Here is a 13,523-nt window from a genome sequence, read left to right as displayed (position 1 = left end):
TGTGAAAAAGCCAGTCACTACAATCAAAGCTCATATCATCAAGAGTGTCGTGACTGCGGACTCAAATCAGCCGATACAGTTTAAGAAAAGCTGTGCATGTAAGAGCAGAACATCATGGCCGCTTGTTGCTGACTGACGCTCCCTGCTGAGTTAGCAGAAGCGTTTTCTTCATCGCTCTTTGACTTCTTTAACTTACTGTTTCTCTGAAGGAAAAGCTGCGACCTGATGTCTATTACCCTGACTGGCACTTGTCTAATGCAACTGTAGTACTTGTAGTAGAGGCTCAAGGCGAATGGTGTTTTCCTAGTTTTATCCAGCAGGTGGCAGATTGAGATCACCTGTTGCACACGTTTCCCCCCCCTTCTGCACTCTCTTTCAACCACATGTGCTTTTAACTTGTAAGTTATGCTTTTAGTACATCATTAATGGGAATTTACTGTGTAAACGAGTTGTTTAAATCACAGTCTAACATAATGTACACTCTTAATGCAGTCAATAAAAGCATCAGTGTGTTAAACAAAGCATGACACACACTGATTGTTAACACTGGCACATTTACCCTGGGCTTCATGAATGTGCATGATGAATAACGACGCAGTGATTAATCAATATTACAAATATTTTATTCTAACATTTGCACCATGAAGGTGCAACCCCAAAGAAATCTTGAAACAATTCATAAGTTTCCAAAGTTTATTTTGTTTTTCATTTATCTTCAAAAAAAAAAAAAGCAAGAAAATATATTCTTTTCTTCCAGAAATAATAAATATACAATATTTTTTTTTTTATGAACAAAATGCACAATTTACAAAAAACGGTGGCAACAGAGTGCTCCACCTCCTGCACAGCACCGTGTGACTGTATGCATTCAACTCATGTATCACCGAGTTCTGACTGTTATTAGTACGTCCTACTCTCATTGTTAACCTCTTACTTCTCTACACAGTATTACAGTTGTTATTCGCTCAAACGCATGTCTTCATAGTGCTATGTGTTTGTTATTCTACCATAATACTTTCACGGGGCTCGAAGAACACAGTCCGTTCGTTGCTTGCGTCGCGGCTCAGAGCTTATCTCGCACATTTTGAGACTCGACGAGTTGGTGTAGACTTCGGCGGGCCGGAGCCGAATCCCTCCCCGCAGACGGAGGCAGCTCCTCCGTCTCCTCTCCGCAATGTGTTGATGGCCATTCCTTGTTTATCACAGTCCACTAATCTGGTATGGAGGCAGTAGTGTCTGCAGTGTTTTGTCTGTGAGATAACGCTGTCCTGGGGTCAGGAGGTGAACAGCATGTGTGTTAACAGCCAGGCTAGAATGCAAGACGGCGTGAGTGCGCGGAGGACTGAGGCCGAGCTGGGGCTGGCCGGGGTGGAGGGAGCCGGACTTGGTTGTTGCTCTGTGGCAGAGATCTCCACCCGTCTGTGCTGCTCCTGATGGGTCATCGGAGGCTCCACTGTCACGTAGCCATTGATTATCCTCACGTTAGGTGGCGTAGTAGTGCTGGTGGGAAGAGGACAAGAAATCAGCATGGTGTGGTGTCGTTAAGTGAAAAATCACTGCAGTAAACTGATGAAAAAAGAAAACGATATCTCACCTGTCCCCGATGCGAACCCAGAGGTCGCTGAAGAGCCGGGGCCTCCCGTGGCCGCGGTGAGGTTTGCGAGGCCGCTTCTGTCGCCCGAATTCCTCCAGCTGGCTCAGGCTGTCGGGGAGCAGAATGTGAGGCAGCTCGTCGTCCCCGAAGCCGGGCACGCTCTCTGCGTAGTCCAGCTCCAGCTCTGACGGACTGGTCAGCCAGCTGTCCGGAGACGACGTGCTGCTGTCTGCGCCCTCCTCGCCGGACCGCGCTGAAGGCTCTTTAGCCGGTTTGCTCCTGCAGGGGGAAAAAAAACCAGATGGAGAGGATATGGAGTCAGTTTATACTCATGGAAAGCCCGCTCAGGATTTTTTTTTAGACCACAAGTGTATGCAAAGGTATCACTAAAAACCTTTGACTCATAGATGGAAACTATAAGACTTTTTAAATGTTGTCGTTTGTGGTTTCTGACCACTACTGCTTTCCACTCAGCATCTCTTTGCTTCAATCAATGACGTGGACGTCTTGCTCTACAAACGCTGCCCTGAACGGCAGAAATATCCAGCAGGCGACATCAGAGGAAGTGACCGTACTGTTGCATCAAAACTGACATCTGCCCAAAGCAGACCACCCAGAATCGCCGACCTCCTTTTGAAAAAACGTCTGCCGTGCTCCTCTTTCTTCCACCCATTACTCATACCGTCTCCTCTCGTCTCGTCCTTTAACTGTCAATATGGCTCGCATGTGACTTTGTGTTTCAAGCTGACATCACAAAAAGCCTATTGCACACGTCATCTAAGGCGGTCGCACTGAAACGAGCCGTAGAAAGTCAAAAATACAGGATGTCTTATGCGCGTGTCAAACGTTGATGTTACTCAATCATTCTCAAACATGATATGGATCCTGGGAAGGCTTTTAGTCATGATTCCTACAGCTCACTCATTATTGGTCTAGTCCCTCCGGTCATCATACATTTGATGGTCTGCTCTTCTACTTCTACAGACATGAACCCCCCCCGTCTCCCCCCGTCGGTCAGGGTGATGATAGCTCCAGGCCTGCGGTCAAGCTACTGTGGAGCCAAACCCACCTCCAGCCCACTCCGTCTGTCAGTCATATAATAATACACCCTTTAAGACCTTTTGCCAGACGGGCCGTAACACTCACAGCTCTGAGGCTAACAGCTTTCCTAAACACCTCTCATTCAGCCATCTTGTGGTGTTTTTCCTTGGCCTGTCTTGTCACCTTCTATCAGGGAGCTAAACGTGGCTGCGCACACGTAGAAGTGTGCGGTCGTGTGTGTGTGTGTGTGTGTGTGTGTGTACGTGTGTACGCGAGTGTTTCATGACCACAGTAAGTCAGTCCACTTGTCAGCTTTGAAGCCAGAACTGGCTGCCCACAACTCTGCAAACAGGGCGTAGGGAGATAGGGAGGCTGCGTTTACAGCTGTAGTTTGCACAGATGGATGGATGCATTTACTGTTAAAGGAGTGCCCCATGTTGTTTCCAATTTCCGCCCTAATTCAAGAAACTCTCTTTACTACTTCATCGTGGGACCATGGATACAACTCTTAGGTGAGAGGGGAGCTTCTTTGTGCCAAGGAATGGGGTTGCACACACACACACACACACACACACACACACGCACACTGAGACATTAAGAGGGATTGTGGAAGGTTGTTGTGAAGTACTGCTGCAGGACGCCAAGCCTCCATGAGTTTAAGTGTGTGCACAACCCTCCTTGGCACGGTGCATCCCTCCACTCACCCGTCACACACATGGCTGAGTGTGTGTTTGTGTTGACCGTGGTACCAGCGGCGGCTGAAAACAAGCAGAACCCCCCCCCCCCCCCCCCCCCACTGGCAGCTCGCCTTTGGCAAGCAGGGGAGAGAGGGAGGGAGGGAGGGAGGGCGGAGGGGAGGAAGGTGAGGGAGTTGATGAAGTACAATATCAAAGGATTCCTGCATAGCTTAGTTTTATTTGTTGCAGAGCACAATTTGGACCGTATCAGCGCTGCGCTTCAATAAATCTGCTGAGGTTAAATTGCTCCACTCTGGAGAGAATGAGACGGATGTTGCCTGGCTGAGCTGACGGATGTCCACATTTATCTGCTCGCCTGCCAAAAAACTTAAGAGTGCACAAATGTTTTGTCTCACAGTCCATGTTTCCCGTATACTGTGTGATGCTAGCGCATAACAACGCCCTCTTTGTCTTTTTCCATTCATCACCTTTTTAGGATCTAAAGTGTAACCGGGAATTGATTGCATGCTCAAAATTTGAATCATCCGTTGCTCGTGATTAGATTATGTTTGAATTATTTAGCCTCCAAAATAAAATACTAAACTGTTATGAACCTCGTCAGATTCGGTCATGTCAAACAATCACTGTATTTTGTCACTTACTAACCCAAGCAATCATCTACTTCTCTTGTGTTTCAAAAACAGATTTATCTTGTTTGCATCTTTGTAACCACAGCACTTAAAATCAAATGACATGCTCTGTGGTCCGTTACGCTCGTCTCTGCACACTCACTCTGGGACCGGCTCTTGGTGATCAGGGGTCACCTGGACGATCTCGTAGCCCTCCTGCCTCAGGATGTCCAGCACGCTGCGGTTCCCCAGGAAGTGACCTAACGGAAGACAAGAGGCCAGAAAGTCACGACGGATCCAAGAGAAGCAAGACGGAGTTGAAGTTTTCAGCTGAGCACGCATTTTGTCTGAATGACTGAATATAACCTGGGGAAAAATAAACATTTAGATGCTTTTAACAGCAGCTTGTCTTTAAACATCGGACCCACTGCCAGACATTCAGCAGACCTCCGCCCCACCAAAGAAGATGTTCATCCATCCATCCAAGGTGTAGGGATATGTTTATAGTGTGGCCGTTCTGGTCCTGTCAGAAGCAAGAAACAGGATTGTGGAGGATCTGTGAGATAACAGGGACTGTTCGAATCTTCATGGCCCACTTTGGTAATGACCCCATATTGTCAGCACTCAACCTCCTGTCCCCTCTCCTTGTATACGATTCCTTCAGACCGACATCAAACATGCCCCACACTGATAAAAGCTGCTTCTTTTTTTCATATATATATTCTCCCATCCGCTGATAATCCTGCGTGTCACTCAACCCGCTACACACACCCTAACGGAAGAATTCGCATCCAGAAATGTTGCAAACGCGCAGGAATTCTCTCACACACACACACACACACCTCAGCTCTCTCCCGCAGCTTATTAACGACACGTTGACAATATTCGAGCCTCTCGCTGGCTTCTTTTTTTTTTTCCATCGGGGCCTTCTGCTCCCACTCAGCTCCTCACCCACCTCTGCCAATTTTATCATTACGATGCTCCTGATCATTCCTGAGAGTCGGAGAAAGAGGCGCGCGCTGTTACACTTTCTTGGCAGCCGAGTTCAAAGGCAGCGCCGGGATAGGCCGCGGACAGCAGAGTGTCGGCGAGATCAGATGGGATTGCACAGAGGGGGAGCGGCGGGAGTTTGTATTTGTGTGTGTGTGTGTGTTCTTGTGTTGCGATACATGTGTAGACAAAATATGTTCACAAATTGCAGATTTGAGGATGCATTTCTCATCCTTTTGTCTTTTTCAGGTTTAGTGTACTTAAACTGAAACGTACGACAGTTAAAGTGATCTTTGTCAATGCAGCTCAAATTGCATCCCTTCAACAACCACAACGTGAAGATGTGTTGTCGTTTACCTCAGGATGAATTGTAATAACTTTGGTGATCGCTGAAAGAGATAGTTTGTTCTTTTTTAAGTTCTTATCCTTTCTCCAAACTGGGGGCGTACTGACCGCCATTCTGACCGACAACTTTAGCATGTTAGCATTGCCATTGTGAGCGTGTTGGCATGCTAACATTTAGCTCGAAGCATTGCAGTGCCGTAGTACAGCTTCCCAGAGCCGCGAGCATATCTGCTCTTAATCTCGTTTTACTGACAAACACCACATTTGCCAAATATGGTCGCCAGCGTGTGATGCCATGCTTGTAGAGAAACTGCAAACAATATACTCTAATGGTTGACATAACAAACAGTAAGTATAGCCTATAATACTACAGTTAAAACGTAATGATACATGAAAAGAGTCCCCTACACAGATACTGTAATTACCACTCATTCTTCTCTCTTTTCTTTCATCCCTTTCTCCTAAAAAGACTCCGGGGCCAGAGCTCATTCAGTGGCCGCATGCTGATAGATTCAACCCACCCTCATATCTGTGTCAAGCAGCTATTTCATTAATTCCTGCCGGCCGGCGGCAGAGAAGAACACCTCCTGTGTGTGAGGTCAAGCTGACTGTTTGATGTGCTGCTGACTTGATTTCCTCCGCTCTGCCGTCATGCAATAGCACACTCAGACAGAGCAGTGTGTCTGTGTTTGTTCATTTGTGTGATGAAATTGTAGTTTTTTTTTTTTTGTTGTTTTCTTCGCAGCCAGCGGACCACATGTTTTTCATTTCCCAGACACACCTGCTGTAAACGTGTTCTTTAAAGCGTTCGATCTCTGTCAGTAAACCCCGTTCTTTGTTTCCAGGATGCTGTAAACATGCAGCCACTTCTCAAGCAACATGCCGTATCCACAAACAAACACGGCAGCCATGCAAACACTTATGTCTGCGAGACACGAATAAACCACAGCTACAAACACACGCACGCACGCACGCACGCACACACACACACACACACACACACACACTGTCCTAATCAAGGTGGAACCCACCACAAATTTCGGTAACTTGATGTTTGAACTTAAATTGAGGGATTGCTCGGTTCCCCATGAGTTGGCACAATTTGTCAAACGAACAAAAATGTTTATGTCACTTCCTGATGATTTTGACTTTTTTGGAAAAAAGTTCATTCACAAGCTTTCCATCCGACAACAGTGGCATGTGTTTGTTTGTTTGTTGCTGTGTGTTTTTTGTGGTTCATCCCTGTGTGTGACAGATGACTGTGTGTGTGTGTGTGTGTGTGTGTGTGGGGGGGGGGGGATGCTGGGCTTGTGTGTTTTTGTTTTTAGAGTATCCAGACGGTAACCAGAGAGGCGGCCCAACAAACAGCTCCATTAGCACAGAGGTAATGAGAGGTCAGCTGACTCTTAATTGCTCCCCTGCTGCGTGCTGCAGTACACTACAAAACATGCTGCTCTGTGTGTGGAAGTTACTGAAAGTACTAATGTTTGACATTTTCTACACAAATTACTGTCTCTTGATTTGGTATTTTACAGTTTAAATATCAAGCGATGGAGACGCATTTCACAATCTTCCGTATGTCGGAACTAATTATAGTTCACAACAAGGCCTGTGAATTATCTCGAGGAACCGGGTCATGAAGAGACATCGCTGTTTTTTATTTATTTTTGGGGTGAATTTGGGGTTCCTTTAACTTGACAGAAAATCTGCAGTAGTTTTTTCCTAAAAGAGGAACAATAGGAGTCATTTTCTATTTTCTGCTCACAGACTTTGAATAGAACATTGACCACATGACTTTGGAAGGCCTCTACCAATTAAATTGAACAATGAGAAGGCAAAATATTATTCAAAAGACGTGATACTTATTTTTTCCTCATGTTGTGTCACCACCATCAGTTTTAATCATTGTTTTAATGTGTTGCAGCTGTGAGAAGCTCCTCTATTTCCACGATTAACGTTTTTATGTTTTTGTTGAGGCCCTCACTAAGCCTTTGGTTAAGTTTAGGTTTGAACCATCGTGGTCTTGGTTAAATATTGACAAAATCCAAAGTGACTTGAAGCACGAGACAGGACGTGTTGACTTACTTCCTAACGTTTGATGGAAACCACAATCTTTCCCCGAACCTTAACCAAAGAGAGCGTGTTGCCTAAACCTAACCACACGCTGGACCTGGGATGCTCTGATGTCACTGTGTATGTCGGGACATCAACAGCCCACTTATAATCCATGCATCCCAGGGAAACGGAAGGAAGAAGCTTCTGTACTGTGAGCATTCCCACGGTGAAGCGAATATTTGTGTGATGTGGATTTTGATTTAAAAACGATCAAATAAATGCTTTTTTTGCGTTTCTTTAGTTAAGTTTGAGTCTTGAGTTTTCAGAATTGTGTGCATAGTCCCATGTTATGTGTGTATACAATGGAGAAAAACTGTAATACAGCATTTTTGTCCCTCGGATTTTGCCACAGTTTGTTGTATATGTAAATATTGCAATACCTTCATCAGTGAGCCACAGACTCAGTCACCATTGCATTATTTGCCACTTTAACATGTAATACGCAATTGGGACCAGGCTTCGGTCTTCATCATCATCTGCATCACAGTGTTTTATCTGCAGCGTGCCGTGTGGCTTCATTTCAGTAACTTGTGGTAAAGTGGCTTTAAACCACTTCCAACCACTTTCCCATCTCGCCCAAGCCTCCGGTCTTTCTCACTGCTCTGCTGTCATCACTCTTAATGAAGCAGATATGTCTTAAATATAATAAAAATAAGAAGATTCCGGAGCAACAGTGACTTCTTGCAGTGTGTGTGTGTGTATGTGTGTTTACCTTACAGGGTGTTTCCCCTCCTGAGAGCAGAGTTAAAGACCCCGTTACTCTGTTTAATAACCTCTCATCCTGATTTCCACCTACAGTAGCGACTTACTGTACTCCACTCTGTCTGTGTTTACAGTAGCCACCTCTTGTCTCGGGCCTATCTCTTTATCTGTCTGGCTTTCCAGACTCAATCGTGTGTTTTTTAAAGCGTCCGCGCACGTCCGATTGTCCCTGCGGCTCTGTCTTCCATCCTCTATTTGTTTGTCTGTCAGTTTTTACTCTCTTCTCTCTCTCTCTCCATGTCAGTTTGTGTATGAATGCAGTCGTGTTTGTTGCAAAAAAAGGAGGTGTTGTAGCATGTCTCTCTCTTTACTAACACCCAGCCTGGGCCTGCACTCCTTCTATCTCTCGAGCCCCCTTTCTTTCCCCCTCTCTCCTCCACAGGCGTAGTCTCCTTATGCCTCCTTTTATGTCTATTCACCTTTCTTCATCCCTCTGGACAACGTGCAAAGACAAAGGTAATGGAAACAGGGAGCATGTTAAGCATTGGAGATTGGTCCAAAACGCACAGGAAGAAAATGATGTTAGTTTTCAGTTTTGCGCAAACAAATGTGTTTGCAATTACACTGTGTAAACAATGGATCAACTGATGCACGCTTGCGGTTTAAAAACAACCCACGTGGCTCGCAAGCGGACCACCTCATATGAAAATTGCAATCAGAGCACAAACGGTAAGAAAACACGACGGAGGAGAGTTCGCTGATGGATTGAGTGTGTAAAATGAGGAGGGACGGCGACAAGATAGATGGATATGGAGAATAGCTTGAGGGAGTGGATGGAGGTGGAGGATAGACGGAGAGGGACTGCATTGACGTACATCCTCTACTGGCCAGAGTGCATGCTGGGTGCTGTTGCCACATTATGATCCAAACAAACACAAGCTGTTGCCTTGCAGCCATTTGAACAACAGATGAAAGAGAGAATACAGTGAAGAGAGAACCCCGGCAAACAGCAGGGTTCAACTTTATAGTTGACAAAAGGGTGTGTTCCTCTTTAGATCTGTTAGGAAAGGTGTTCCATTGTTAGTGTGTGCGCAGGCTGAGATGATGGGGGGAAAATTCCCCTCATCTCCATGTGGTTGTGTGTGTGTAGGTGACAAATGAAAGGAAAAACTACCACGTAAGGTGTTGGACCACCGTGAGTCTCAGATGATCACCATTCTTTCATAGAATATCCCCTCATGATGGTGGTGGAGGAGAAAGCCGCCTACGACCTCAGTCCGAGATCTCCCGTAGTTGTTTAGTTGACCATTTGCTTAACTCCCGCCCCCAAACTGAGACTGTCCAATCAGTTGTTAGCAACTGCATACCGCTACAGCAGTGTGAACTACAGGGGAGCCAGGGAGAGCTTGAAGTTTCTTTCTCTAAAATAATGACAGTTTGCTAATTTTCTCTATCATCATCATGGATCATGCGTAATAATAACGGTATCAGCATGCTTGCTATTCATGCCATCACCATCAAAATGTGGGGTCGCACTTCGTTTTTACGTGGTTCTCATGTTAAAACAAATCGGCCCGATCAGCTGGAGATTGAATTTTCAACCCGCTCTAAAGTTAGCATTAGCCTACGCTATCTCGCCACAGCTGACGAAATTTGCCATGGACAGTGGTCGTTTCAGCCAACAAAATCCATGCTTGGTGCCGGCTAGAAGTGAAAAGCCTACTTTTTTGTACTTCAAAAAATCAAAGTACCACTGTTTTCAGAAATATTGCAAATTTCGAGTGTTAAATTTGCCACAGTTGTACTCGTATGTATGTGCCATGAAAGAACAAAGAGCTGAGCTCTGCTGAGGGTCAGTTGGGTTGACGTCCGGTGGGGAGGGTTTTCTTTCAGTTTCTCACCTGTGAATTTGCCGGCCTTTGTTGTTGTCTACTTGTATTATCGGATGCTGTTGGATGTGGTAAGACTCTCTCTGTGCTATCCTGCGTAGCACTACCACTCTTTCCTAGAACAACATATGAGTAATGCAACAAAGATTTTAATAGGCCCAGCATCCCCGCGCCTCGCTGTGCATTTCCACTTCCAGGTTTTACAGTACTAAGATCCCTCTATAAATCACACCGCAGCCTTTGGATTAACAGAGCGGAGCCGGAGAAACAACTACCCACGGCACTTCGGAAATACTTGAACCGTTGCCTTGAAAATGAAGCACCGCTTTAAACTTGATGTGTAAATCTAACAATTCAGGATGTTAAATTCCATCTCTCGGCTCGGCTCGTGGGTTTATAGAAGGGGAATAATGGCAATCTGGATTCCTCCCCCTCATCCTCCCACATCTCTCAGTCATTCCTCATCTCCATAATGACTTCATTTCCTATGCATGCGGCACCACGTCCGTCTGTCTCCCGGCACCACGCTGAGGTGTTACGAGTGACGGGGCTGTTCCCGTCCAAGTTCTGATCCTTGTTCTGGTCAAATACGGAGATCAAGAGAGCTGGAGGGGGGGTGGGGGGGGGATCCGATCCAGAGGCCGACTGCTGCCTGCGGCGGCGGGCCTGACACGGCTCCATGTCAGAATAGCGCTCAGCGGTTCAGTGTTAGAAGCTTTAAAGTGATTCCCCACGTGGAAAATATTTAAACTGTGTGAGCTTGCCGTTGCAGTCTGCAGAGCGCTCATCATGGTGGGCAGAGAGAGAAAGGGGGTGAGGGGGAAAAACAGAAGGAAGCAAAGGGGGAAAGTGGAGGAGGAATACAAAGGAGGAACAAATAGAGCGAGGAAGGGAGCTGAGCTGAGTGGAGCCAACAAAAGTTAGTGAAAATTGTCCCCATCGTTTGTTTTTGTTCCTGTCAGCTGCATGTCTCTCTGCTTGGACGAGAGGAGTATAGGGAGCAGCTGGTCAATGGAGAAAGACACACACACACACATACACACACACACATGATGGAAGACGTGGTGTCCTAACCGAGCTCTGTCTCATGGCGGCCTTTATCTTTCTCATCTCATTCTTGCACCGTCGGTTCATTTCCTCTCCTCCACCCTTCAGTTAAAGTTAAAGGAGACGCATGGAGTTTTCATGTGAGCATGTCGAAAATAATCACTTATTCACTTTTCTTTACAAAATACCAACGCTTACACGCACAACATCTTGTTTATGTGTGCATGTGTTGATGACGTGCTGTGTGTGTGTGTGTGTGTGTGTGTGTGTGGCATACATTACCCAGACATGCTGCCCAGCAGGCATGAGCGCAGAGATAAAAGTAAGTGCGTAGGCATGCGACTGTGTATGTTGCTGTATGTGTGTGCTTTTTTTTTTTTGTAAGTGTGAGCGTGAGTCCGTGTCTGCGCTGGCGGAAACCAATGCTTCACATCGGTTGTTTCTCAGGACCAGAGGCCGGCTGGTTTTCATTCTTACCATTTAATCAGAGTCTGATTTACACCTGGGACACCAGGTGAATGCAATTAACTACCGAGTCGGTGAACCCGCAGCGCTATAGATCCCAAGAAGTGAACCTTTTGTGTTGTTGTATTCTTTGGTCTACATAGTTTGCGCTGTGTGCATGTCGGGCAATGTTGATGCTCAAAAGATTAAAGCAAGCCAGACCGAAGCATCCACGTGTTTATGACATGTAGCATGAAGCTTATTGGCTTTAAAAAGAATCTGAGATGTTCTTTCAGTTGCTAACGAAGTGTGTAATCTTTGAACAAGCTAATGAGCTGTGTTGATTTCATTAAAGGCAGGAATCCAACCAGCGTATAGCTAAGAATTACCAGAAGATGTTTTCACGAAAAACTCACCTCAGGTAGATTCCTGAACGTTTACAAGATGATAACCTTACATGGGCATCACGATAGAGCCAACTCTGTTGCTACAAAGGTTATACGGTATGTGTGCTTTCATCTCAAGTCAACTATGCTTTGAATTCTATCCAAATATTTAGTACATAACCTGTTGGGAAAAATCTGATCTTTCTACAAAGACCAGTTTACTTACCAGTTAACTTAGAGAGAAAATCTCATGTATCCAGCAAACGCATAGACAATTAAAAAAACACTATTAAATGGCACTTAAATTAATAACAAAAAAATGTATTACATTTGTTAAATATGTAAAAACAGCACAGTGTGTTTGTGTCAGGTAATGCACTTCATTATATTCACAACCCAAGTGGTTCAGATTGGATGCATACTGTACTGTGTTTGCATTAGACATTCAAAAGTTGGCAAAGTGAAAATTTTTCTTTGCACAACATTTAATGAAACTATGTTGTTAAAATTTGTATTTTTCCCAATTTAATTTTAAATACATCGCTAAAATGATTTTCCAAAAAATACAGTAAATAACTAAAGGTCTGTGCAAAATTCAGCAAGATATAGTTTAAAGTGCACTCTGTTATACTGTAGACATACTGTAGAAGCAGAAGCCAGAAAAGAAGAAAAGTACAGCGCATTTGTGTATGTTTTTTGGTGACCATCCATAAATGAACACAACAATAAAGTTTGAGTTCTTGAAGATAAGTGGTACTTACAAAACAGTTTTTATGACATTAGGTGAGAAGCGTGTAGTACTGCTGGGAGGGATATTTTCACCCTATTGGACAGAAGCAGCCCTGTATACTGCACACTATGCAGTGACACATATACACCATCACCCTGCTAATAACCCAAATCACACTCCATTTAAAAACCCATTTAAATGTGTGCTAAGTCCAAACCGTCAGTAGGAAAGCACTAATGGTATCTCTCTATCTCTCCCTCTCTATCCGTCTTCTCCGCCGAGCAGAAGACAGCACATGACGCACATATACGGCATCTCCGTCACTTCATAAAATGTCTCCGCGCCATGCAGAGCAGAAGCAGACGAGAAGCGGCTAGACAGCAGTGAGGTGTGGCGTGACTTTAATGAAGACGAGACGGACCAGAGAGATAGCAGCTTAAGACAAATAAACTGGCAGGGAGACAGGTGGAAAGATGGAATTAGAGCCGGCAGCAGAAAAAAAGGTTGAGAAATGCAGATATGCACAAACTGGGGAAGAGACAAAGTGACATGCACGCCAAGCCGGCTCTCTCCCTCAGTCATCACTTCAACACCGCAGCACCGCAAGCGACTGCAAAACACATGTGCCCACTCTGCCTGCACAATGGGCTATATTATGGGCCCATGCAACAACTTTCAGAACCAAAGTGGCTCAGACTTCAAAACAAACAATGCTACATGTGTATTTTTGACAGTAACTACTCTTTTTGGTGATAGAAATCCCTGAAGATCATATGACTTTGTGTCGCAAACATCCCACAGACACACGTGTAAGTGTGTGTTTGTGTGTGTGTGTGTGCGTGTGTGTGTGTGTCTAGGCCGCGGCGGCGTCAGGAAATTCCACGGGATGTTTTCAATAAGGCCGGGCAGCGGCAGCCAAGGAACTGGCAAATGA

The 13,523-nt window shown here is 45.2% G+C and overlaps 1 protein-coding gene across 1 annotated transcript in view; it reads right to left on the bottom strand.

The window, feature by feature from the left end:
• Nucleotides 1-1,274: 1,274 nt before the first annotated feature.
• Nucleotides 1,275-13,523, bottom strand: part of trabd2b (TraB domain containing 2B) — a gene marked incomplete at both ends in the record, with an annotated part of 56,971 nt that continues 44,722 nt past the window's right edge. Inside the window, 3 exons of the mRNA XM_079158645.1 lie at nucleotides 1,275-1,500; nucleotides 1,595-1,873; nucleotides 4,105-4,201. Coding sequence (XP_079014771.1) covers nucleotides 1,275-1,500; nucleotides 1,595-1,873; nucleotides 4,105-4,201 — 602 coding nt within the window. The remainder of the gene's footprint in view (nucleotides 1,501-1,594; nucleotides 1,874-4,104; nucleotides 4,202-13,523) is intronic.

Source organism: Pholis gunnellus, assembly GCF_910591455.1.
Source record: "Pholis gunnellus genome assembly, chromosome: 4".
Classification (NCBI taxonomy): Eukaryota; Metazoa; Chordata; class Actinopteri; order Perciformes; family Pholidae; genus Pholis; species Pholis gunnellus.
This window is presented reverse-complemented; position numbering and strand designations above follow the sequence as displayed.